Genomic DNA, 26,129 nt, shown 5'->3' on the forward strand with positions numbered 1-26,129 from the left:
GGAAAAAAAGCCGGTTTAGCGGTCCGTTTTTAGACTGCTCGCGTGCTATGATATTACAACGTTGATGATGGAAGGATTTTGACCAAAAAAGGGTATCTTCTCCAGTTGACGATCAGGGTTGCTTGTTCTTAACTGGGTGTACCCATCTCTCAAGTGCAAGAAGGATGTCACAATGATGGAAAGATATGGGGAAGGATGGAACTGGTGAATTGGTGATTATGAATCCCAGTATTACTCGTATCAAAAGTCGGCCGTCAAACGTCTAATAGGCAATCTCCGATCGACATTGTGGCAAAACGTGGCGTCAAAATGGGAATCTCTCATTTTGGATGACATACTATGAACAACGAAGACGACGTTCCCCATTCATCCTCACAAGACTAATCAAGCACAGACAAGTATAGATCACCCAACAAGAAGAGATATCTACAACTTGCTAACTAGATCCAAACCACCTTCTGCCCATTGTCGGATCAATTGACCTGCAATAGCAGTTCCGGGTGGAACCCTACTTAATCCCAGTTCACCTTGTTTAGGTTTTAATTCCTCTGATTTCTTTTCTGATGGAGCTAAAGCAGCAGAGGTTTCTGCGTCTGATGCTGATGTGGATTTGTCATCTAATTGTTTATAGTCTTTCTTCGTAAAAGTTGATCCTGTAGGTGAGGCAATCACTGATTGAATGGTTGATCGAGGAAACCATTGTGCGTCTACCAGAATCTCTATGAGCAAAAGCAATCTCGGCGGATTTCATCGAAAATTACACAAGTGTCAATACACAATAAACAAAGTCACACTCACCCTCGAGCTCATTATCCAAATCTAACCTGATGGTCTGACCATCTTCCGCTCGTCCAAAACAACCTACCATCAAATTCGATGGATAAGGCCACGGTTGACTTGATGAGCTGATTCCGATAAATCGATCAACACGATTTGTTGTTCTTATTTCGCGAGGTGCAACATATAACTCACTATCTTACAGGTCCAACCTCGATACCTGCTTCTTCCAATACTTCTCTCCTAGTTGCGTCCTCGAACGTCTCTCCAGGTTCGATAAATCCCGCTAAGCAAGAGTACATTCCTGCGAAAAAAGACAAACCAGGTAAATGAGACTCTCTTCGATTGATATACAGCTGGAGGGATCTGTCGAAAGATAAGCTCACCTTTAGGCCACGATTTTTGTCTTCCCAGTAACATCTTTTCTCCTGTCGAATCCAGTATACCCATTATGATGACCTATTCCGGTGAAGCAAATATGGACTCTGTGAGTTACCACTCTATATGACCGGAAGTGGAAGGGAATACACTAGCTTACAGGATCTGTTCGAGGATAAGCGAAATTGTGTAATCCCTTTGTGGAGAAACACGGTTCTTTACCTGGAACAGGTTCGACTGATGAGATACAGTTTCGCTTCCATCCTGCCCATAGGGAGTAAGTGTTAGACCCGCACGCTGGGCAGAACTGCAAAGGGTGAGAAGAAGGACATCAGCTATAATTCTTTGGTCTCCAATCAATTCGCTAATTCCCCCTATCGCCGATCATGAACGTAGCGGAATCACTCACTTTGTTCCTTACATTCCAATCAATCAAAGCCCTTCCTTGAGCGAAAACAGCTGCGTCCCAGGGAGTCATAGCACTTCCACTTGCTCTCGCTTCACCGAATTCGGCATTCAGTTTTTCCAAATCCCACTCTTCACTTCCTGCATCAATAGCGAAGTAAGCTGTTCCTTTAGGATTGTGATGTTCCACTTGTGAAGAAGAGTTATTTGTGGGTGATTGACGATCGTCTATTCCTAAGAAGACCAATGCTGCAAGTGTTTGGGGAAGTCGAGATCCTTCGTAGATCTTCTTCGCATCTGGAGGGGAGTCAGGGGGGCTACAGAGACGAAGCGACGAAGGAAAAAATGATCAGTTTGACACAATGAGGCGTACTCGGTTAGATTCCAGCTTGGGGATAGTATGGATGAATGAAAACACTCACGCAGCCCCAAACTCTTTTCCTAATCTATCGCCTATATCCTCTTTAGATAGATACAGGACTTGTCCAACTTGGCCTTTCTTCATAAGAGGATTTCCAGATCTACGATAGGATGACATTGTAAAATTAGATCAGCTTTTTTTCCCTCTTGTACTCCCAGTCATTGTCTACTTCTACTCGAAGCCGGAGCTCAGGTAAGAGAATAGATAAGCAGGGACCGCTCCACTCACTTGAAAACCAAGAATTTAGTAGTTGGATCATGTAAATTACGATTCATGAGTTCACTCGAATGTCTTTGGAATGCTACCCTATTTAAAGGGGGTTGACCCGCGTAGAAGCTATGATGAAGATCAAAAATCAGCTTTTGATATATCATTTTCCAACTTGAGAGAAGAGCTATACACTCCAGTAGTGGACTGGACTAGCAATGTGATACTCACTTGATGATGTTATCCCCCATATAGACTGATTTCCTATGTGGTAAATAAGTAGTAAAATCCCTTATCGATGAAGGTATAGATTTAGATATGTGTAATGGACTGGCGTTGAAACGATTAACAGAAATGAACGTTGTATTGGGGCTTTTGATTCTGGTTCCTATGGATTCTGATATATACGAAAGTGACTTTGTCTTCCAAAGAAGATTACTTATATTTCTCATTCACAATGAGAGATGTATACAAGATCCGGAGAAGGGGGATTGTCCGATATTAGTGATACTTTTAAAGAAGGCGTGTTACTTCTGATCTGAAGGATCTGTGGAGAAAGGAGCAAGGAGAAGGAGAAGATGATATGCAGGAATACACGAGATGCGGTGTATTACCTTTGCAGCCTGTTGTATGGGCAGAGAGAAGACAACCTGTATAGTAACTATCAAGTATCATCGGGGTGAGATGCTCGTGCTTATCAATGCATCGATCATGTCTTCGGACAACGCCGCTTCCTTCGTACCCAATTGATCCATCATTTGATTAGTTGCTACCTCTCTCTCCCCTTTGATGCATTTGTTCAACACCTCACTGAAGTGTAGTCCCGTTCGAACGATTAGACGTATACTATCTGTCAGATCAATGGAGAATGCCAACAATAAGGAGATGCGCTGGTAGCTGTTTCACTGTGACTGTAGATAAATGTATGAGTTATAACTTACACATCTTACCCCATATTCCCCTCACTCCCTCCCATTCTGTGACCAGGCACGCAGCTTATGACCTCACTTTCAGACATTTCATGTGATTCCCCCCATCTCATCTCATGTTTTTTGTTATTTTCGATCTTCAAGTACTCTTGATCTCGAGCCTGTCTTTCCCAATAAGAAAGAATTGAGGTCCATTGGACAGGTGCGCACATGAGTATTCCCATATTTTAGAATGCTTGTTACGGTATAACATCTCAAGTGGGTCTGCTGATTTGCTGAGTTCAATATGATCTCATATCGAATTTATTATGGAAAGCCTTGATCGATTCGTAACCGTCTTTTATAGAATTGAATCATACGTAGTTCCTTCGGCCTCAACGGGTTAGAGGTATTCTTCTATATACGTATAAATGCATGATCCTTCTTCTCGATTCCTCATTCCCTCTTCTAAATCATTTCTCTCTGAATCATACATTGAGTTTTGTTTTCGTGAATTGACATTACTTGCTTTCATGTCATTACCTGATCCAAGAAGACATTCAACAGAACCTCTATTACCTACACCAGCAACTACTGAACGTGTATCTGAAGAAGACGATTCATATACATCAAATTATCCTTTAGCTACGATGGGAATTTCATTATCTACCGCTAGGATCTTAGCTCCTGCTTCATTCTTGTAAGATGTCTTTCACCAACTTTCCTTGTATCAAAACCGATTTTTTCCCCATACAAGAAAGAGATTGTCTCTCATCTACCTAGTGCTCCCGATGATACGATCTATTGCTGACCTCGCTCGCCTTTTTTGCCTTATTCATTATTAAATAGGTTCGATTTCGCATGTCAACAATATGGAATGCTTTCGTCACCAAACATGAAAGATATTCATGATGCCAACCCATGTTCCTTCTCGCCTCAACCATTTGCAATTGCAGGGTTCTTCGGTCCTCAACAGATTTTACAGTTGATCTGGTTAAGAGAGTTCTTTAGAGCACCAAAAGATGTTGAAAGGAATACATTAAGATACGCTCCTTGGTACGCTCTTGGTAATGGTTGTATTGCTATTTGGATGTTATTCTGGGTGAGTAAAGCGATATGACTATTCTCCCTCTTCCTTGTGATCTCTGTCATTTCTCTCAGACCTCCCATGCTAATCATCCTTGTCCATACGCGTAGAACAAAAACAACCTCAAAGGCTCAAACGTCTTGGTCACCATCAACTCTTTAACTCAACTTTATTACACTTTCTTCCTCCGTGATCCTGCTCCAAGCACTTATCAATCCAAGCTCACCAACGCCATCAACATCACCTTTGCTGGAATGTGAGTCTTGCCCCATTCTTGCTTCTTCTTTTTTTTTTGGACATCGATCTTACTGACCTGCTTTGTCGTGTCGTGTAGTGGAGTGCTCGATTTATTTCATAATGCTACCGCAGCCTATTTCCCTTCAGTTCCACCTAACCTCCTTGTCCAGATCTTGACTCCTCTCGCATCAATCCTCACAGCATTAACTACTCCTCTTTTGTTCGGTACAAGTATCGCATACGATTTATTCGGAGTAGCTGTAGGACAGCATCAACTTGCAGCTAAATCAGTCGTTTCAGGTCTAGGTGGTGGCGGTGGTGAAAACTGGGCTAAACTCCTTGGCGGAGCTGGTTTAGGCGTTGTTGGTATCGTTGCTGCCAGAGCTTATAACGGTGCCAGATGGGTTTAAGGGTCCATCGATTTAGGCATTAACAAGTGTGGGGTAGTGCAGTAGTGGAGATGGAAGAAGTCGCTAGTTGAGATATGGATAGAATGTGGTAGTATCTGTAGGCTAATTAGTAGTAGTAGTAGGAGACAGCAGCAGCACCAACAGTAGTAGTAGCAGCAGTAGTAGTAGCAGCAGTAGTAGTAGCAGCAGTAGTAGTAGCAGCAGTAGTAGTAGTAGTAGCGCAGTAATAGTAGTAGTATCAGTAGTAAGACATGTCAATCTTTGAATGTACTCCCTGGCACATTCTGGTTTGTTTTCACCGGACTTCTCATCTGTACCAATGCTGAGTGCGTATATCACCGCTATTGAAAGTTGCAGATGTGTGTGGTGTAGTCTGGTTCACGCACTCGACGTTGGATATGTTGTGGCGTTTCTCTCCAATGATACTCTATAATGTCTACATGTATCTCTTAATACGTATGTTATGCATGGAATAACTAATAATGCAAGGTATATCATCCGTCTCGATCGACTTATCGATCGACTCAGTGATCCGATCGAGATGAGACGGATCTAATATGTCCCATATGTCTATCCCTGATCCTATCTTGTGTCGATGTTTTTGAGCTTAATCATCTAAGTTTGTCCAAACTTTAACTACATCACCTTCCTCTTCCAATAAATCAACTATCCTAAATATACTTTCTGCCATTTCCTCATTTATACCTTCACCTTGTGCTTCTCCTTCTCCCAGTATGGCTATGGGATCTGTCGGGACGAATACGAGATCTGAAGATTGGATTGAATAGTCTGATGAATAAGGGGGGTTTGATAGGAGGTTCGTTATTGGTGAAAGGGATGATGTGGGTGTTGAGATCTAATGGAATGATTGTGAATATTGGATATCCAGGCCCCGATACTCGGAAAGGAAAAAAGAAGATACAATTGGGAAGATCCCAATACTCACCTCATATTCGATACTACCTTCTTCTTCATTTTCCAAGGAAATCTCCCGAACATCCTCTGCTCCATTCTCAACTGCGATCTCGAATAGATGATCGTAATTCGCTAGTTTTGATTCAGGTTGAGGGATCAGAGTAATCAATCCTTCTTTGTTAAACATGAATAAAACAGGTGATGTTCGAGCGCTAATTCGGGGACAGGAGTCGACGTCAAAACGAATTCCATGTACATTGACAGCTGAGAATGTCTACAAGAGCCACAACAATTATACTTAGAAGGATTCGATTGCTCACCCGTTTTTCGATAATATCTCTTTGACTCTTTTTACTGTTCTAGCTGGATTTGAAGTGAGACATTCACTAAATCAGTCCTTTCAAATCAGCATTTTCGTTTCATTCTCGTCTATTCCCATTCCATTTTTACGTGTCTCATTGGAATACTCTTGATAGTTTGACATCTTGTAATGAAAAGTAATATATGCACTTACACTAGCATGACAACCTTACCACCTGGTGCAACAGCTTCATAGATGACATTTTGACCTGTACCATCAGCCGCACTTTTAGCTCTGGCCATTGCGTTTTCGATTCCTTGTTTAGTCAATCCTTGTTCTTTAGCTCTTTGAAGTGCTGTTGCTAATTTGGAATTGAATGATGGATCAGAAGATAGTGGTGGTTTCATCGCTGTTATGATCTCCTATAGAACGTTGTCGATTAGTATGCGGTATGGAGTAGCGAATGATCTGACAGAAGTAGGACGACTTGGGTGGCGATGGGACAGGATGGGACAAGATGAAGAGAAGGTTCAACATACTCTGGATAATTTAGCGAATAATGCACCTCTTTCTCTATCTACTGCTCCTTTCTTATGTTTGATCTTAGACCATCTATTATGTCCCGATTGATTCAACACCGACAGTGAAAAACATCGTTTACAAATCTGTTTCCCTGTAGATGAGTTCGTAGATATGTTCACACGAGATGGACCAGCTATCGAGCGTATGAAGCTATTCTGCATCATGTTCACGATAAGATGTTGGCGTATATTTCTAACCGAAGACGATGGATCGAGTTGTAGTCGCTAATGGAAGAATCACTTTGTTCGTAGTCTTCAGACAATCAGTGAAAAGGGTATCCGAAAACAATCAAAGAAAAAGCAATAAGATGGAGATCTTTGAAGATTAAGTTATCGGAAGATGGAAGCGGAAACGTCCGAGCGTTAACGTTTCCTTCGCCTTTTTATCATGGCGTGTTTCCCTCTGAAATCACCTCGAACTGTCATTGCGAGTACTTTACTCAAGCATCTCAGCGAGAACCCCACACCGATACTGAAGTAGACAAAGTGATGCTGAATATGTGTATATACTCACCGAGATCAAAATACTGCGATGAAGATGTCCACATGTCCCCCAAGAAGAACCAAAAAAGGGGGAAAGGGGTTATCCCTATGTGTGTTTCGAATTCGATGCGGTCTGTGCTTTTGATTTCGTGTCACTTGCTGATCACATTTGACAAGATGAAAGTGATTAAGACAGAGATCAAGATGACAGCTTCTAGTCATTACTGATCTTGTATTGATTCGTATCATCCCAGAGACCTATTCGACCTCCTTCAATGCGTAGTACAGCTCGAAATACCAACTAATCATCGTGAGTTCGGGTCTGATCGATGTAGGCAGAAGAATACACGGTCGGTAAGCTCCAATTTGACACTCAAATTCTGTGAAAGTAAGTATCTCTACCGTCTGTGATTTTGTGGTGTCAACCTTTGTGTAAACTTCGAAAGCTGATTGTGTGATGCCAAACCACTGACAGTTCATTGTTAATCTTATTGTCCTCTGTTTTGCGGTAGAGGTAGGTACATCTACCTTCGATGTGTGGAAATGACTTGCTTCCCAAATCATCAAGAGTCGCTTATCTCTCTTTACTTCTTATGTATAACTCAGACCACACACACCTTCCACGAGGTATAAATGACTTTCTACTTTCCCATGACATCCATACAACGAATCACATAAAGCATGATGCTTCTTCCATCCAATCCGATAACTCCACCTCGCCGTCCAATTTCCCTTCCATCCCTCAACGACTCTTCATCGACTCATCTCCTTTTACCTATTCCCAATCATCAAGATCATCTTAGCTCAACTCCTAATTCAATCACTCCCAGTACGACAACTACAGCTACGAGTCCTGAAAGAGAGATCAAGATTGCTTATGTAGCAGAAAGAAGTTCGGCTGATCTTATCAATATTCTTGATTTAACACCTATCAAGATGAATGATGCAAAACCAAAATCAAAATCACCCATCACCTCTTCTTCTCCCATCACACCAGAAAGAAAACTCACTTCCACCATGAACAATGACAAGACGAACTGTTTAAATCCTCAAGATACACCTCCTCCTCGACCACCTCGACCACCCATATCACCCTTCGACATCGACATCGATTCTGATGAAATGGAAATACTCAACCATCCTCCATTATCAGCATTCTACGCTTCTCCGAGAAAACAGACTGGTCTCAATACTACATCACCGGAATCAGGTCAAGCGGTTGGTTCATCATTTTGGAGATGGTCAAACGTTACTTCTTCAATTGCCCAAACACAAGCGCGAGATCAGGATCAAGATCAGGGGCAATATGAAAATGAGGATCAAGATCAATCAAGATATAATCCTCCCCCTCCAGCTTCTACATACGCTTCGACAGTTTCAACATCGCCACCTGAAGCGGATAAATCTTTCCTAAGAATGACTAGAACTACTATATTCTCAGATTTTTCGGCTCCTTCTACAATTCCTGATATACCTGATCCATCAGCTCTACCTGTACCATTCAGGAGACCTACTGCTTCTAATGGTATGACACTTCTATCTTCCATTCCTGAAACCAACGCCATCTCTCATTCTTTAGAGTCGCCATATTCTCCTATATACGCTAAGAGTGCGTCACCTCCAAGCGATGTTGAAAGGAGATCAAGTACAGGAACGTTTGGTTATAGGGATCCTAGATCAAGTGTCATCGTCACTCCAATAGCCAATCCTGCTTCTGTCAAATCTAAATCACAGTCTGATCGTCCTGATACGAAATCATCCGTAAACCCATTCATGTTATCGCATAGCTCAAAGATGGGTAATAATAAGAGCAGACCACTATCTATGTCTTCAGCTACAGAAACTGATCGTACCACAATCGCTTCAGCTTATTCCGGAAGAGCATTAGATGATTCAGCTTTAGAAGCACGTAAAGCTTTAGGTGTGTTTACTCCCACAAAAGGTAAATTGATCCATAATCATCAAGAAAGTCACGATGCAATAGATGATCTTCTCAAAAAAGCAAGTCAGAGAAATGAAAGAAGGATTATCCCAATTTCGATGGAAGTCACTGACCCTTCTAACAAAGGGCTGGACCCTCCCCTTGAACTGAATGAGGATGAAGGAGACCAAAGGAAGCTGAAGAGAAACGGAAGTAAAATAGAAAGGATATTAGGTGAAGGTGCTGAGAATGCTAGGGTCGTTTTGGAAATGGATAGAAGAGCTATTGAAAGTGTCATTGAACAGAAGGCAACTACGTGGGTTAGATCTAATTCACCCAGCGGACTGAAGCTGATCGACATGACACGTTTAGACCTGGTCTTCCACCACCATTTCGATTATATCAACAGCCGACGCCACTTCCCATTACTCCTGATCAAGCTTATACACCTATCAATAGTCAAGGTCGACCTTCTCCTTCACTTGCCACTCATAACCGCTCTCATATTGCCTCACAAATCGAACATATCGCTTTACCATTTGATGTTCACTCGCACCTCAGATCAGCTTCCATTGACTCACTACCTTCCCTTCATCCCTCTCTGAATGAATCAATCAACACGCTTTCGGCTTTATTACCACCTTCTCCCACCAAGGACAAGCAGAAGGTCCTCCCGCATATCAATGTAGGAAGGTTTACCGACATTCGAGCTCGGAACAATTTAACGCCTGGACAAAGAGCGATCCTTTTGAGAAGAACTAGGAAATTAGAACAGATGTTAGGCGAAGCATTACCTGAGAACCAGATCGAGAAACTTGTGATCAATCCCATCAATACTTCATCAACGTATATGACTAGATCATCGGAAGATGTTTGGCCTAAGACACCACCATCTTCCAATAAAGGAACAATAACACCAGAATGGGAAAGAGATGATTGTGTACCACAAAGAGTGAAATCAAATTCAACTGAAGCACAATCACTATCATCACACCACAGATCAAAATCGAGTTTGGCGGACAAAGCAAAAGCTGCTTTTGGATTCGGATCTTCCTCAACTTCTGGATCACGAGTGATCGAACAAACGGAAATCAGTGGCAATTTCGATTACAAGGGTAGAGATATGGAGAGAATGAGAGGGAGAGATGATCTGAAGGTGTATGTATCACGTTTATTACAGGAATCACAAACTGTGTCAAGAGGTAATGAGATTCATTTCAGTACAAGTAGCAGAAAAGGAATAAATCGATCTTCACCTGAATGTGCAAATACAAATTCAAATATAAGTCCAAATAAGAGTCAAAATAGTTCACCAACTACTCCTATTACTGCCGCCACCACAAACAGTTCAAGTTGGCCTTCTGAAGGAGATGATGAAGAAGTAACAAGGAGAAATAGGAGGCAGCAATTAGCTAAGGTAGGTTAATTGTAGACCTTTTCACCTAGAAGCTTTGGGAAATGCAATGAGCTGATTTTGTTTTGATTACAGTTACATCGTTTGTTGGGTGCACCTATCCCACCTGAATTACTCAATCCATTTCTTCCAACTTCGCCCTCTTTCCCTTCCGTATCCGATCGATCCTATCAGCAGCAACACAGTCTCCTTCAACAGTCATCCCAGCCACAACAAAGAGCTCGTTCACCATCGCAACAATCCTACATATCATTCGAGGATACTCCAACATCTTCCAAATGGTCGTCGATGTTGAAAGTCCCATTGAATCCGCCTTCTTTCAGCAACAAATCACGGATTTTCTCCGAGATTCCCTTGCAGGACAATATCAGCTTCATCGATTTGCAGGAGGGATCAAAAAGATTAATGAGCAAAGAAGAGAAAAGTATGGCTAGGAAGAGGGCGGCAAAATTGGAACAAGTGAGTCGTCTCTTCATTAGAGACATCGTACGTTTTCAGCGTCGAAGAGTTGGACTTTGAAGGTTTTATCATCGTCTAGCGACGGCTGATGGGAGTCTTCAGGTATTAGGTGATAAACCGCCTTTAGCGTATGTTCGGCCCATGGAAAATTCAACAACACCGCAAACTCCCAATCCACCATTATCAGGCTGGGACTCGAACCATGTCGGAACCAACGATGTCAATGTCAGTCCAGATAGAACTTCAGCTTACGGAGCGTACATCACTTCATTGCAAGGACTGTTATATTTAGTCGATAATGATCAAGCGAGATTAGGAGAAATGATGGATTGTTTGGATAAAAATGATTCTGCCTTGCATAGCCCAAGCTCACCCTTAATGGATTCTCCCCAGTCACCGAAATCATACGATAGGGATTTCATGACTCTTCAAAACGAAGATGACCACTTGAATATATTCAGGAGAACCTCAGTACAAGAAGGTAATAGGGATAACTCGGATCAGGAGGAAGAAGAGTATGATCCTCAAAGTCATTCAGCAAGAAGAAGGAAATCAGGTAAATTGAGTCAATTTTTCGGTGAATCAGTCAATATTTCAACGATCAACGAGGCTCCTCCTCTTTATCTCCACAAGAATACCGGTAGTGGTAACGGTAATGGTAAAGGAGCATGGAGTAAAAGGAGAGAAACTTTAGATGGGATCATGAATGAATTATGGAAAAACGTCCAGATGGAGGTCTCTAGAGGAGGTATACAAATTAAAGAAGAAGAAAGATTGGGTGAATTAATTCATGCTGTAAGATCTAGAGAAGATACTCTGGGCAAACAGAAAGAAAGGGAAAGAGGCAGAGGCAGAGGTAGAGGTAGAGGTAGAGGTGGATGGGAGATGATTTGATGGTATGTGATACGACTTGTGTTAAACTGCCAGGTTCGCACTGCTCCCTTGTACTTGTCTTCACCTTGACCGCTTCGGGGTGTGAAGGTGTATAGAAGAAACGCATCGTTTTGTGATTTGAAAGATGTAATGTTTGTATATATAACGATGTTTACGGTTGATATTCATGTTCACGATCATGTCTGTTATTAGTGGATTTATCATGTATGAATTACGACTGTGAAATGATATTGTCATTGGTGGAGAGCGGTGTACTGCACCAATCCTGTTTCTCACTGTTATCATCCTATAATGCTTCGCTCTGCCAATATTCCTGGAAGAATTCTAACGATTTAGAGTTAGAGTTAGTACCTTGTCGATATCGATGACTATGCATACAGATGGATCTACGTTCAAATTTGCTGAACATGTGTGAGACCTGCTGTACACCGGCAAGAAGGACTCGGTAAATGCATGCCCCACATCCGTTGCTGAATACAAGTTCTTTGATAAAGTCTCGCGCATATCCAAAGTTAGAATAATGTGAGTTTTGAATGGAAAGTGAGCAATATTTGTCCGGCACCATGATTTTCAAACTATAATGCATTGTCCAAATACCTAAAAAGTGGACCCGTCCCATAATTGTGAGGATTCTTGATTGTAATCCAGACCTAAAGTGATAAATATGTGAATAAAATCTATTCCGATGTAAGATAAGTTAGGCAAAAAGAAATGACTGTGATTTCAAAGACAAGGAGCAGAACCCCACTCTTATCTTTAATAGTCGAAGGAAAGTCTTGGAGGAAAGAGTGTGAAGTGAGAAAAGCATAATAATCGAATCAGAAGATATATGTATGGAAAAGAAATGACTAGTAATGAGTAGGTCTACAAGCTCCAGTGATAGACCTTGAAGTAACGATGGAAGTTTGGGCTATTATCGAGGTATCATACGATCGGATCAGCTTTGGAAAAAAAACAAGTTCAAGGTAGAAAGACTTTCTGAAGTCGACTCACTATGGGTAGGTGTAACATTTTCAGTGATAATAACTGGTTGACCCCTCTTGGTGCCTGTTTCAGTGTGAACATCGGTGATTGTAGTTTTAGTTGTGACTATATGAGAACGAGTGTGAAAACGTCAGATTACAGGGAACGTATCTGACAAACGATAAGAAGGAAAATGTGACTTACCAACTTCATCGACGGTTTTAGTTCTAGCACATTTGGAAGTGGTTGTCCACTGAGTGGGAGTAATAGTTTTACCTTTTGTGATAGTTACGATTTGAGTTGTATGAGAAGGGTAACAAGAAGGATGAGGGTGTTTTCTACCTTGAGCATCAACTTCAAGATCAAGATCAATAGTAGCAGCTTGAGGCGATCTCTTTCGGTTATGATTAGGTTTAGCTAAAGGTAAACCCCTTTGAATCCTTTCACCATTAGTCAAACCTTGCAACTCTCTTTCATCGACCTGGTCCTGATTTTCTTCGAAGAGAGAATCAAGGAAAGATCGCTTGTTTTGTCTTGGAGTACAAGTTGGAATAACTCTGGTAGACGTGGTGGTTGTCCATACTGGTCTAGCTGTATGAGTCTCAGTTTCAGTCTTGTGTTTGGTCGTAGTCTGCAATGAACGAAACAAAAGCAAATCAGTATAAGTGAAAGTGAAAGTGGCACTTTAGGAAAATTGGTGACAGAAGAAGGGATCTGCAGAAAAGCTTACAGAGTAGGTTGTAGTATCAACGTGTTTAGCTATTTCATTCGTGGTGGAAACGATTCATTATAAGCATGGTGTTCAATTTTAAAAGTGAATTCAGCAAAGAAGGCGAAGCGTCAATTCACTCACTTTTGGTCTTGGTAATGGTTTCAGTCTCGAAGCAAACTGGTATTTTCCTAGTATGGGTCGAAGTGACAGCTGGAGCGTGACTTGTAGAGTACCTATAACGATTTGCTTGAATCAGTGAGACGACTTCCAGGAAACAGCAGCAAACAGAGAAAAGAGATGATGGAATGTGGCGAACAAGTATATGTCCTGCGTAGAAGAGGATACAAGACATGAAAGTTGTACTTACTTGGTTTTGGTGTAGGTATCAGTTACTACACCACAATAAGTAGCGTGAGCCACATTGCCAATGACAAGGAAAGAAAGCAATGAGATCAACTTCATTTCGAAAGCAAATTGGTAAAGGTAAGCGATGAAGGTTAGGATAGAATGAAAGAAGAATAAGAAAGAAAGATGAGGATATAACGGTATACCAGAGATTGGATTTTGAGGTGATAGGTTAAGAAAGAAGAAAGAAGAAGGAAGGGAAGTAGGAGGATGATTCCTTTCTTCTCCTTCACTTTATACGTGAACCAACATCCTCGTTGCTGAGATCTCTTCACCAAGAAATAATAGAGAGATAAAGGGAAACACCCTCAAAGGGCCCTCTTTTCGATTTGATGATTTAGATGATCAGATGGTGAAACGACTTTTGATGAATGAACAGGTCACAGGGAAAAATACCCTTAAAATAGTCTCTCAAAGATCTCTCTCTCTCTGATATTGTCGTTTATCATCATCATCTTCATCAAAGCGTACTCGCTTCCCATCACCGATATCCTCCTACCCCAATTTGCGCCCGAGGTCAATCAATCAATCAATCAATCAATCAATCAATCAATAGGTTTATAGTCTGGATCAGTCGACAGATCAAATTAACTTTCCTGTCCTTGGAAGCACACTTGTCGTTCGAAGCGGAGTGGCATCTTCTCTAGTTGACAAAAGTCTGTTTTGCAATGAGTCTGTAATTAATTCATCTCTTGTTCTCTTCGAACAAGCCAGTACTTTGGTAAAAAATTTAGTAACGAGATACCACAATTTGACATCGTATAGCGACACACAATTGACTCAAGAAAAACAAAAGCAGGGAATCCATACATCGCGCTTGGGCCATTTGGGGGAAGGGATAGGTCTCACGGACCTACGCGTTTTTACTAGTCCCTATGATTGATTGGATGTCTTTGATGGTGAAGATGAAACATCATACCGTGTGTGTGTGCTATTCAGGAAAGAGAGTATCTCAGAATCATATCCAAAGAAAAGCTGTCATCTTCTTGTATGGTGATGGTAAAATGTTCATCTGTTCTTGAAGAGCTATCGCTCATCGTTCATAACGAGTTGGAAAGAGTTAGAAAGAAAAACCATCGTCGTTTTTATGGTATCTGAGTGTACGCAGACTATGTTTCGTGGATATATTAGTGCATTAGGAGATATAGGGTTTAAGGTTTCTTCAGACTCGACTCAATGAGACCGAGATGGAAGGACAACGCTATGACCGCGTGTTTATTCGCTTAAAGAGATCCCTTTAGTAGGTGTGAAATTGAGTGAATTGAGCCGCTTCTTTTACCCCGAACACCGATCAATCTGTTCACCGCTCGAGCCTCCCAGACGGTACAGCCGACAACGAAAAGATAGAATCGCCATGCGACTTGATCCGATTCATAGGGGGCAACGAAACGATAAGTAAATGAGTAAGAGTCCAAACTGAGAAACGAGATAAGAAAATAGTGTGAGGTTCGAAATGACGATCATCCCTTCTGGGTAGCTTGGCATCGCAGCCACTATACAGGATGACAACTTGACCAAATCGCCCGACCCATCTTCTTACATGGAAAGATGTCGATTCGATAAGATGACTTAATTCCCCTTTCTCCATTCGGCAGTCAATCTTCCAACAGCAGCTACACAACCGAAGGTACCACTTATCAATGGGTTTGTCCATAGTCCACCTGGAGTTGACCAATGTACAGTCAACGGTGCGTATCCGCTGGGCAAAGTAAAAAGCAAAGCTCTCCAAATCAGCTTATGACCTCATTGGAAAGGAAGAGGAACACTGGGAGGATGTAAGTGACACACCTGTTGATCATAGCTTGATTCTTCCATACTTTCCAGTCATTTTGTAATTGTGCTTTAGTAGATACGTTATCTTCTTCTGATTTGATCGTTGTTGATGTTGTCGGTGTTGTCAACGAGGCAGTAGGTTTCTCCGTGGAAGGTGAAGATGGTGAAGGAGGTAATTCGAATCCTTCAGCTTCTTGTTTTTGGATAATTGGTTTTTGATATTTCAGTTGTTTTGTCCTCTTCAAAAGTGAGATATAAGTTTGACGTGATTTGTAAATATCCAATAATACGTATAATCTATTACCGACATGAACCATATATGGTTAATGTGCGTCAAAGTCAGCTTACTGTTCAGCTTGTGATTTATTGATTAAAAGGAGTATAGGGGAGGATGTTCATCAACTTACGCCCAAAATCTGACGCTCCACAAAGCAGCTTTACCTGTTCTTTGAGCGGATATAGGTAAAATACCTTTTGATGCTAACCAAGCTATATGCTCTAGCGGATAATAAGCAGCTAAAGATAATAATTGCAAAGTAGGTAAAGTCTTTTCAGATGATAAAGATCCTTTTTGGCCAATTGAGAAAATGAATTTCTTCAACGAAGCGATCGGATTAGGGTGAAGTGTCAATAGATACTGGAGTATTGGTAGTAGACCTGTATTACAAGTTAATGAGTTTAGCACAAGTTGAATATAGCTAGCATAGAAATATGACTTGAAGAGATGACTTACCAAATGCACGGAAGACAACTCTTGCATCACCTACACTGACTCCCATCTTACCCCAACCTTCAGCCAATTGTAACAATCCCCAACCACTTGCTACCGCAGCGCCTTTCTGGCCATATCCAGCCAGCCCAGAAAGTCGAGCCCGTTTGATCAATCTGGATAGAGCGAGCAGGACAGCGATGACTAATGGAGATGAATACTGAACTAACATCAACGAGGCATCTAATCCTGAATAGGTAGATGTCAATTTAGTTAATCGAGATAAGAGGAAGGTGAAGCTTGGAGAAGTGATTGATTTGGACGACATATTGCGCGAGGTTGTAACGAGGATTGAGTCTCGATGATTTGGATGATGTTGAGCTCTGTGAATTGCTTCTTCCCACTATACTATCAAACAGTGTCGCAACGTCAACAATATCATTTACCCCCCATCTTTAGTGGTTAGGGATTTCCCATCTCGACTGCCGTCACCGGCTATCGGGTATTTCCAATGTTGATAAAAATCCCACGTGCTGACTGCCGATGGGAATTTGGTTCCGGTTTCTGGATAATCTTATTTGGCCACTCATCGCAGAGGGATTTCAACGAGAGATGGAAAAGATGACAAAGAAAAATATCCTAACAAAATCTACAATATCATATACTCAACGATATAAAATAACTATACTCTTTTCATCTATCACACACATATTCTCACAAGAGCATACACGTAATCACAATGTCAAGATCTACAATCAATCTGAGTCGATCAATAATCGCATCTTCATCACGTTCAATATCGCAACCGAAATATAGCTCCACAATAGTCAAAAGATCTTTGACGAGTTCATCGAAATGTGCCATTGCCACTTCTTCGTCCTCTGCCTTCACAAGATTCAGGTCGAATAACGGCAGTGAAATGAGGAGGAAGGATGTGATACTAAGCGGAATGAGACAACAGCGTGAGTTCAGTACTCAAACAATATGGAGGGTTCATCGAAGTGGTTGGGCTAATCGCTGATTAATGGGGTTTTCCTTCCAAAACGATGAACAGGTCGGACAATGTTCATTCAAACTGAAACTACACCAAATGAAGCATCACTGAAATTTATTCCAGGAGTGCCCGTAACTCAAGGAGGAACACACGAATTCTTAGATCTAAGATCAGCATTACCATCACCACTAGCGACTCGTCTGTTGACCATAGAAGGTATCACTGGTATTTTCTTTGGACCAGATTTCGTTACTTGTTCAAAAGACGAATCTTTTCAATGGTCAATACTCAAACCCGAAGTATTCGCAGTCTTAATGGAACATTTTTCATCTGGTAAACCCCTGTTCAAAGAAGGTCAAGAAGAATCAACCGCTGAAGATACAAGAATATTAGAAACCGATTCTGAAATCGTTGGAATGATAAAAGAATTATTGGAGACAAGAGTTAGACCCGCTATTCAAGAAGATGGTGGTGATATTGAATATAAAGGTTTCGAAGAAGATACAGGTATCGTTAAATTGAAATTAAAAGGAAGTTGCAGAGGTTGTTCATCATCTTCTGTAACATTGAAAAATGGTATCGAGAGGATGTTGATGCATTATGTACCGGAAGTACAAAGTGTAGAGCAGGTGAGTTTGGTTTTGGGACTTCTTATTCTTGATTTCTCTTCTATTACCATTTCCCTTCAACTCTACTCAGGCTCCCTTGTTATCTGTTTATCGAGAGCTAGGATGATAATGATCCAATACTCTTATCTATCACCTATCATTCTCGTTGAACTCAATTCCCGTGACAAAATGCTGACTCATTGCCCACCCAGGTCCTCGACGAAGAAGAATTAATCGCATTAGAAGAGTTCTCAAAGCTTGAAGCTAGATTAGAGAAACAGAAAAGTAATGAACCCAAAAAATCAGAGTAAGTGTAATTTTGAAACCTCAGCTTTTCCGCTGTATGGATCCAATAAAGCTAACGATCACTTCACTAAATTCTAGTATGAGTCAATACCTATCACATTGATCAAGCGACCTAGAGCTCTTGTTGGGTTTCATTTTCCATATGTATGCATATTCATTACGATCGCAAACGAGATTCTTCCAGGATTGAAGGGCCTATTTCTTCTCGGGTTGCACTCATTGAAATTCTGCTCTACCAGCGTGAAAGATAGAACCTGTCTTGATGTGGGTCTATCTTTGTACTGCACCGATTCAATGGATATGTTCGTGTTCTCGATCACATAGGTATGCTTTGCAATGAGCTTAAGAGGTATAAAACAGTTTGAAACGAACTTTTGTCATACTAAATCACTCGGTCATGGATGTCAGAATCATGTCAATACCGGGGAACCCCGCTTTGGAAATTGACTTTTGTACTCCTTCGCAAAAGGCAAAGTCAAAGTCAACAGATCCTTATGAACAATATCACTCTTGACGTATACTTCGAGGATCAAGCTGATCAGCTGACCTGTTCGTTTGCTATACATCTGATCTGAAATATCATCCCGACTCAAAATGGCAGATCCGGGTCCGTCCACATCCTCGATACCACCTTCAACACCAACAATCCTAAATACATTACACGCATTACTATTATCCCATTCATCCCGAAATCTCAATACCACCCATTTACATCCTTACACTCCGAGTCCACCCCGGAATGGCAATAGCAATCTTGATGGAAAGGGGAAGGGAAAAGTCGTCGAAGGGAATGAAATCGCAAGTGTCACAGATTTGAGAGAATCGATAATTAGGTTAAAAGATGTTTTGTCTCGAGGTGGTGATGGAGTCGTAATATCACAAGGTCAAAATGATGGAGAAGGCGATGAAGGTAGATTGATCAGAGGCTTGAAAGAGATGTGAGTCCCTGTTTGACTTTGTCTTGATATGAGCTGGAGCTGGATGAGAAGAATGTTTCCACGTATTTGGAAGGGAAGTATATGTGAATGAGCTTGAATGAACTAGGATACGCAGATAGAATGCCAGGACGGGTAGGAATAAGAGATAAGGGATAAGGGATAAGGGATAGGTAATGATTAGATTTCGCTCTCTATCAAATCAGATCAATCTCTAGCTATGCTCATTGTAATACCGGAACTCACACTAACCTCTTCTGGTTTTAGTACGACTCATCAACAATCTATCTTACCTTCGCTCAACTCACTCCGACCGCCCTGTTCATTACCTCTACAAGTCTCATTCCCATCTTCTTTACTCTCATTATCACCCTCAGCCTTATTACAGGAATTATCATTATCGTTAGGATTACAATGTTTCTCAGAAGATTCACAATTCGGTTTATTAAAATCATCATTGGCAATTGCCGGAACAAGATTTGTCGTTGATGTCGATTTGGAAGTTGATACTCTTCAAGGAGAAGACGATGACGAGATGAATGGAATCGCTGTCACCAATGCTAGTGGACTTGATGACTTCGGCATCCAAAACGGAAATGGGCAGCAATCATCATCAGTATCCAGTGGACTGAACGGGAACGGAATGAACCATAATGGACCACCATCAAATAACACAAATGATACAAACAACAATACTCAAAAAGTTAAATTGACCAAATTGATAGTAAATCACGTTACATCCAATGGTGGGACAGGTAAATCAACTCATATAACTTCAATACTCACTAAATTGATTGAAGATTATTTGGAATTATACAATAGTAATAACGCCAGTAACAATGATAACAAGCAAAATGATAATGGTGATCATAATGTCAATAACAATGATAGCGATAATGATATTTGGGAAAAACAATCCTATCTTGAAAGATTGACTAAAGTTTTAAAAGATTTAAAAAGTTTGGATGATAATCATATAAGTGGAATATCGAAGAATAAAGATAATTTTGAAGAACTGGAAAAAGCTCATCAATTAGTTGAACATTTAACGACTTCATCCATTTCTACGACCAAGTAAGTGAATTGTCTACGTTGTAGTTTGCTCAGAACCTCATATCAGTCCTAGATCACCATATCCAATATCTACAGTATCCAGTACGTTATGCTAATATCTATTTATCTAATTATCAGTGAATTCAAAATATATCCCACAAAAGCCAATACGATATTCCCTACATTCCATCTATTACCATCTTCGTCTTCGTCCTCGTCTTCATCTCCATCACCATCGCCCCCTTGGGATGATACAGGAAGAGGAGGAGGAGAAGAGCCGAATCCGGTTATTCAATTACGACCACACAGACCCCTCGAAAGGGTGATACATGCCCCACCAATCATTGTCAACACCAGCGGAAATGATGAGAACAACGCCGAAGGAGAAGACGTGGATATGACGGAAGGAAAAGGACCTTCAACAGAATTGAATTTGGAAAATTGGATCATTGAAATAATACCTGAAAATGGTATGGATGGTTTAGTGGTCAGAAGGAACTGGTTAGATATTACTTCTAAACCTGATTCCTCTGATGGATCAAGTGATGGTGCACAAGGTGGAATTAGGATTGAGAATCTACTTGTAAGTCCTCTTGCGTCTCCTGATCACATACCTGCTTCAACGGCTTTAAGTATCTCAGTATCTAAGCTCTCTTCCCTGATCGTGATCGCGATGTTGAACGCTTCGAATCCGTCTGACACTGACATGTGACTACATGTACAGTATAAACCGTTTCCACCCTCACCAATACCTTCATTATCACAACAACCGAATCTGTTCCCTTACAACTCGACTTTCATACATCGTCCTTCCTCTTCTTCCGCTGAGCCAAATACCACTCAGACACATATCGATAGCGAGCCTAATGAGAGATCTCGTGATGTCGAACAGCAGTGGAGTATGGTGATTCCAGGTCCCAAGGCATACATCATTGGCCGAATTGGAGTTCCAGATTCGTTGGAGGGTTTCAAGGGTTCATTGAAGGTAAGTATAGCATCATACCTTCACGCAACCAACTCTGTCTTTTGCGTTCATCCGTCTCTCTGATTTTACCATCGAGTATTACGAACCGGATGTTCACGAGAGGCGAAGCCTTCACAGGGCGAAAGGATCAGCTACAAGAATAAATGCTAATCCTGCTTTTCTTCCAGGCATTAAGACATCAATTAATCCTGAACAACCTATTCACCAGTATCTTCTCTATTCAAAATCTGACCTCCAATACAGATACACAGAATCAACACGTAGATGAAGCTGATGAAGATGATGAACGTGAAGATGATGATCTAGATGACCTACTATCAGGTGAGAACATTTCTCTTCTTATACTCATCACTATCATAGCAGAATGTTGACGGATCGGATCGGGATCCCGCCAGGAGAACAATCTTCCATTCCTATCAACATAGCCCTCGAAGAAAGCTCAATCACCGTCACTTTGCCTTTGATCCAAGGGGACAAGATAATCAATACACAGCTTAAGGTGTACCCAAGTGAAGTTGAGACAGATCATTATATCAGAGTAGATTGTGCCGGGATCGCCTCGGAAGATCAAATCAGACATGAAAGGAATTTAGCACATATAGTGAAAAGGGTGATTGAGCTGTTGAAGAAGGTACAATGATCAAGTGATGAATTCATTCTCATGCTGATCCAAACTGTACACGAATAACAACTGACTGATCATACGCATTTGTTCAAATTCATGTATCGATTCATTCACAGCGTGAGTCCTATATACAATTATATCTACCTTGAAAATCAATTTCAAACGTTGGTTTCTCTCATTTGATCATCTCTTCCATCTATTTACAAGCAAAATTACTATTCTGAATTTACAAACGTGCGGTTGTTAAAAAAGAGATTTGAGGGAAATGAGGATTGAAATTGAGGGTTGCTATGTTCATTTTGTTCGTTTTGTTCGTAAAAGGGAACATATCGATTGGGACTACCATCCACCGCTATCGCCCTAAGATCCACATTACAAACATTAGCACAATCATCGGGTCCATGTTATTTATAAGCAATCACTCACGGCATCGCAAGCAGAAATCTGCTTGGATATGTCAGATCAGCTTCAAACGACCAAACTCCTGAGTAAGAGTACTAACCTCTTGCGCAGGGATTGCGTGTCGAGCAGACGAAGGAGGTGGAGGTGCGATTTCCTGTTTCCCATTCCATCCATTGTCCCTTGGTCTACCATCACAGGGAGCAGATTCGAACCCTTGGGGAGCTTCAGACGAAAATTGTCTTTTGGCGGATCGTGCATCAACTAAACCCATTCTGCTAGGGTGAATAGCTGGCGCCGGTCGAGTTGAAGGAGTATTGCCGCTCCATCCATCAGTTTGTGGGCCTAAGATATACGTCAGCCGTTGAGTCTTCGTCATGGAATTCGGCAACATACCACTTTTGTTGGTATCTTTTCCTTCATCCCAGTTGTCATTGTTTCTGTTGTGGCTATTGTAGTTATTACCGTAATCTTTTGATCTCTCAAAACCTTGAGATTGAGAAGTGCCGGTACATTCATGAGCCTACTCAAATTATGTTAGAAGCTATCAGGCATGACTTTCGTTATTGATTTACCATATGACCTCGTTCCCCACATTTATTACATTCACCTCTGAATGTTCCGGGCTTTCGGGGATCCGGACAGTCACGAGACTAAAGCAGCGTTGGCACGTAATTCACAAAATGGATGGGTCTACCCACTTGATGACCAGGCTTATCACAGTTATAGCAATTGCCTCCTCCCCCACCACCGCTTCGTCTCTCTTCAGTACATTCACGAGCCTAATCAAATGAAAGGAAATAATCAGCACCACAACTTTCACAGACGAACGAGTCTCAGAATAACAACTCACCATGTGTCCCTCTTCACCGCAATTGTAGCACTTTGTTGGGGCACTGTTCCACGAGCTGGTGTTGCGGTTGCCATTATCAGATGGGCTACCCCAACCATCGTCTGCGGATGTTGGAGCAAACAGATCGTCTGCCGGTCGATGGGACCTCTCGCCCCATCCTTGTCTAGTGCCTTGGGGAGGAGAGCGGTCGGACCAACCAGGGTCTTGTTGTCGTCCTGGACGATCGAGATTGCCTCGGACAGAGAAGGCTGACTCATCACGAGAAGCTCTACCTTTAAATCGATCGAAACACTGCAGTAGTTCATCAATGGGCATCGGTTTATTCGGCTGGTTGAGTGCCTCATCCTGATATCTACAGTACGGCGCATACGATATCAGGACATACTGGGTCGAGCTTGAGACATAACAACTTACCGAACGCCACCCGAGAAGCCGACATACGGACCTGCAGAAGGAGGGGAAACACCAGGCTCTTCTTCGGCGGGAGGACTGGCGTACCTATTTTTGCTTTGAGCCCAGTAAGAGCACCCAAGAAGTGAGTTTGACTTACTCTACGCCTCCTTGCCAGGGGACATAAGGGTCACTGGACGGCTTATGATCATGATTTCCCCTCTTAGCAAGATGAGGTGGTGGATCTCTGATTTCGTCTGGAGAACTGGGCGGAGGTGATATAGGTCTGGATTGATGAGGTTGATGGCGGTTTACTGATAGACCGATGTGTGGAGATTCAGGCTCTACCCATCCATCATCGGCGTTGATGGGTGCACAGATGGGACTTGGCGCTGGATAGACCCTGTGGAATGCACCACTTGGGCCGACCAGCTCCTCTGGAGGAGGAAGAGCGTCAGACCCAGGCTGAAAAGGGTGACCCCGCTGTCAGTTTCCGAAAACAAGTCAGAGTGCTACTAGCCTATTACTCACTGCTGGGGCTCGAAAACCGTAACCCGGAGAGAAAACATTGCTGGAAAGGCGCTGACCTTGGTAGAATTTGTGCTAAAAATAAGCCAGCCTTGGTGTCAGCACAGTCTAACGTTTATGGAGGGTCAGAGGATGGACTTACGTTGTCATTTTCGCGACCGTTGGTTGGCTCAATTTCGGTTGCTGGCGAAGCCTAGCACAGATTATACCATGTCACCAAACCACGTTGTGATCCAGTTAGTCGTTGAGCTGTACTTACTCGAGGAGGTCGACCCATACCGACGCTTAGAGCTCGAGCAGATCTTTCTTTAGCTGCTCTTTTCGCTGCCAATTCAAGACGAGCTATCTTTAGCAGAAGCTCTTCTTCACTTTCAGGATCCTGTGACATGGTTGAGCTCATCTCAGTGATGTTACGGATAAAACCTGAAACAAGGACTCTACTCACGACTTCATCAAGGGAATGGTGTTCTTCATCTGTATGAGAGGAGTGTTGAGGTACTTCCCCTTGAGCTCGAGACTGATGTTCGCCACGAAGAGAACTGTCGTCTGGATACCCTCCCGCTTTGTATTCACTTCGAGGGTCTCGACCGTAGCTACGTACGTGTAAAGAAGAGTTAGTTGTGGGACCGAAATCGAATATGTCATGATGTCAAAGGGAGCAGAGCGACAGAAACATGGCGTCAGCTCAGTCCAGTTGTCAGAAGGAAGCTACAGACGACCAACAGCGGATGACTGACTGAATTGAGACTGGCGTGAAGAAATGGAGAAAATAGTGGTGTGTGGAGAGAGGCGATATCCAGGAGCCATGGAAGAAACAGATGAGGAAGAAGAAGAAAACGGAAGGGAGAGAAGAAGAAGCATACAGAGATGCGCATAGCGAATTTGCTGGATTTATGGGGCAAGATAAGGAGAAACCGGGAAGAGGAATGGAGCATGAGATTGAGAATGATATTCAAGTAACATGAGGGGTCAGAAGGTGATGAGAGGAATATGAGAGGCAGAAGGGCACTCATGCAACCGACGAAGAAGAAGCAGTAGCGTACCTATCATCCCTTTTGATTCGAGAAGGAGGTTGATAATCGCCTCGATCGATTTGACCATGACTGTTTCGAGAGTATTCAGTCATTCTGATGGTTTTTAGTTTTGACCAAACTAGTTAAAGAGAGTAAGAACGGTCGAGACCAGGAGTTGCTGGGAAGGAATCACTCAAAAAGTCAATTTTCGAGTGCGGAAGAATATAGAAGGGGGGAAGATGGACGAGAAAAGAAAGAAGAAGAAGAAGAAAAGAGAGAGAAAGGTGAAAAGACTCATATCAAATTAGTTAGTTATAGTAAATTTATCAAGGGGGAGGGGAATATGATGAATACCGGTGAGTCAACTATTAGTGTGTGTGTGTGTGTGTGTGTGTGTGTGTTTTGATGGTAGTCACATGATGTTATCTGATGGCGAACTGACGTGAATACGCGTTGACGCTTTGACCATCTCCCAGTATTTGATATAAATATAACTCCCCCTTCCTTTCAGCTATTGTGATTCCCCTCCCTTTGATCAAAATAGCCTCACGCCAATTACCATCACTTCTTCACGGCCGATTACCAGAAGGTATGAACGCGAGGTATATGAGCGACTGCTGAAAACTGGAATCTATTAAAGCCAGATAATAAAGATCGAGTATTACGTATTACGTAATCTCATTAGTAGGTGAAATCGAGCCCGACTCGCTCCGACATTTCCTTGTTATGATAGTTTATGACGGTGTGAACAGACCTTTCAGTGGTGAAGATCCATGTGTTTTACACCATGAGAAGATCCATTGCGACAGCATGACCTACTGGAATGACAGCTCAGTATTGATTAAGAAGGTCAGTAGAATCCTCCAAGATGTATCCGTTTTACTCCGCTCCATAATTCCTCGAGGATATGTTGTTTTCCCTATATATGCATATGACCATCCCAGTCCTCATACTATCCATCCTTTCATCCTGACATGTTCTGAGATGAGTGGTGAACGAGCTTAAGAAGATTTGGATTGTTCGAGTCGAAGGTAAAAGTCGTCTCTCTTCTTCACTATTAAACGTACCCATCTGGATTAG

At 42.0% G+C, this 26,129-nt stretch overlaps 9 protein-coding genes across 9 annotated transcripts; 4 read left to right on the plus strand and 5 right to left on the minus strand.

The window, feature by feature from the left end:
* Positions 1–426: 426 nt before the first annotated feature.
* Positions 427–2,439, minus strand: IL334_005500 (uncharacterized protein; the record flags this gene model as incomplete). The annotated part of the gene is made up of 9 exons (XM_062937212.1): positions 427–707; positions 799–905; positions 973–1,081; positions 1,164–1,236; positions 1,316–1,462; positions 1,565–1,877; positions 1,983–2,081; positions 2,210–2,317; positions 2,420–2,439. 9 exons carry the CDS (start codon positions 2,437–2,439, stop codon positions 427–429), a joined length of 1,257 nt encoding a protein of 418 aa, XP_062793263.1.
* A 1,190-nt stretch (positions 2,440–3,629) lies between these two features.
* Positions 3,630–4,830, plus strand: IL334_005501 (uncharacterized protein; the record flags this gene model as incomplete). The annotated part of the gene is made up of 4 exons (XM_062937213.1): positions 3,630–3,796; positions 3,946–4,198; positions 4,294–4,439; positions 4,518–4,830. 4 exons carry the CDS (start codon positions 3,630–3,632, stop codon positions 4,828–4,830), a joined length of 879 nt encoding a protein of 292 aa, XP_062793264.1.
* Positions 4,831–5,437: 607 nt separating this feature from the next.
* Positions 5,438–6,789, minus strand: IL334_005502 (uncharacterized protein; the record flags this gene model as incomplete). The annotated part of the gene is made up of 5 exons (XM_062937214.1): positions 5,438–5,686; positions 5,777–5,957; positions 6,066–6,131; positions 6,260–6,468; positions 6,586–6,789. 5 exons carry the CDS (start codon positions 6,787–6,789, stop codon positions 5,438–5,440), a joined length of 909 nt encoding a protein of 302 aa, XP_062793265.1.
* Positions 6,790–7,794: 1,005 nt separating this feature from the next.
* IL334_005503 (uncharacterized protein) lies at positions 7,795–11,798 on the plus strand (the record flags this gene model as incomplete). The annotated part of the gene is made up of 4 exons (XM_062937215.1): positions 7,795–9,347; positions 9,404–10,448; positions 10,521–10,904; positions 11,007–11,798. 4 exons carry the CDS (start codon positions 7,795–7,797, stop codon positions 11,796–11,798), a joined length of 3,774 nt encoding a protein of 1,257 aa, XP_062793266.1.
* Positions 11,799–12,646: 848 nt separating this feature from the next.
* Positions 12,647–13,935, minus strand: IL334_005504 (uncharacterized protein; the record flags this gene model as incomplete). The annotated part of the gene is made up of 6 exons (XM_062937216.1): positions 12,647–12,708; positions 12,792–12,887; positions 12,966–13,392; positions 13,492–13,520; positions 13,615–13,706; positions 13,841–13,935. The coding sequence occupies 6 exons, from the start codon at positions 13,933–13,935 to the stop codon at positions 12,647–12,649; spliced, it is 801 nt and encodes a 266-aa protein (XP_062793267.1).
* Positions 13,936–15,447: 1,512 nt separating this feature from the next.
* On the minus strand, positions 15,448–16,688 carry IL334_005505 (uncharacterized protein; the record flags this gene model as incomplete). The annotated part of the gene is made up of 4 exons (XM_062937217.1): positions 15,448–15,577; positions 15,667–15,948; positions 16,059–16,308; positions 16,385–16,688. 4 exons carry the CDS (start codon positions 16,686–16,688, stop codon positions 15,448–15,450), a joined length of 966 nt encoding a protein of 321 aa, XP_062793268.1.
* A 411-nt stretch (positions 16,689–17,099) lies between these two features.
* IL334_005506 (uncharacterized protein) lies at positions 17,100–18,273 on the plus strand (the record flags this gene model as incomplete). The annotated part of the gene is made up of 3 exons (XM_062937218.1): positions 17,100–17,322; positions 17,415–17,983; positions 18,175–18,273. 3 exons carry the CDS (start codon positions 17,100–17,102, stop codon positions 18,271–18,273), a joined length of 891 nt encoding a protein of 296 aa, XP_062793269.1.
* Positions 18,274–18,862: 589 nt separating this feature from the next.
* IL334_005507 (uncharacterized protein) lies at positions 18,863–21,881 on the plus strand (the record flags this gene model as incomplete). Its single annotated transcript, XM_062937219.1, has 6 exons — positions 18,863–19,206; positions 19,471–20,277; positions 20,395–20,839; positions 20,981–21,241; positions 21,409–21,562; positions 21,637–21,881. 6 exons carry the CDS (start codon positions 18,863–18,865, stop codon positions 21,879–21,881), a joined length of 2,256 nt encoding a protein of 751 aa, XP_062793270.1.
* Positions 21,882–22,205: 324 nt separating this feature from the next.
* IL334_005508 (uncharacterized protein) lies at positions 22,206–25,162 on the minus strand (the record flags this gene model as incomplete). The annotated part of the gene is made up of 14 exons (XM_062937220.1): positions 22,206–22,226; positions 22,293–22,310; positions 22,369–22,610; positions 22,662–22,788; positions 22,841–22,918; positions 22,967–23,047; positions 23,119–23,470; positions 23,533–23,616; positions 23,669–23,973; positions 24,040–24,111; positions 24,179–24,229; positions 24,296–24,415; positions 24,482–24,629; positions 25,080–25,162. 14 exons carry the CDS (start codon positions 25,160–25,162, stop codon positions 22,206–22,208), a joined length of 1,782 nt encoding a protein of 593 aa, XP_062793271.1.
* Between the last annotated feature and the right edge of the window lie 967 nt (positions 25,163–26,129).

This window comes from Kwoniella shivajii, chromosome 7 (genome assembly GCF_035658355.1).
Source record: "Kwoniella shivajii chromosome 7, complete sequence".
NCBI classification, from domain to species: domain Eukaryota; kingdom Fungi; phylum Basidiomycota; class Tremellomycetes; order Tremellales; family Cryptococcaceae; genus Kwoniella; species Kwoniella shivajii.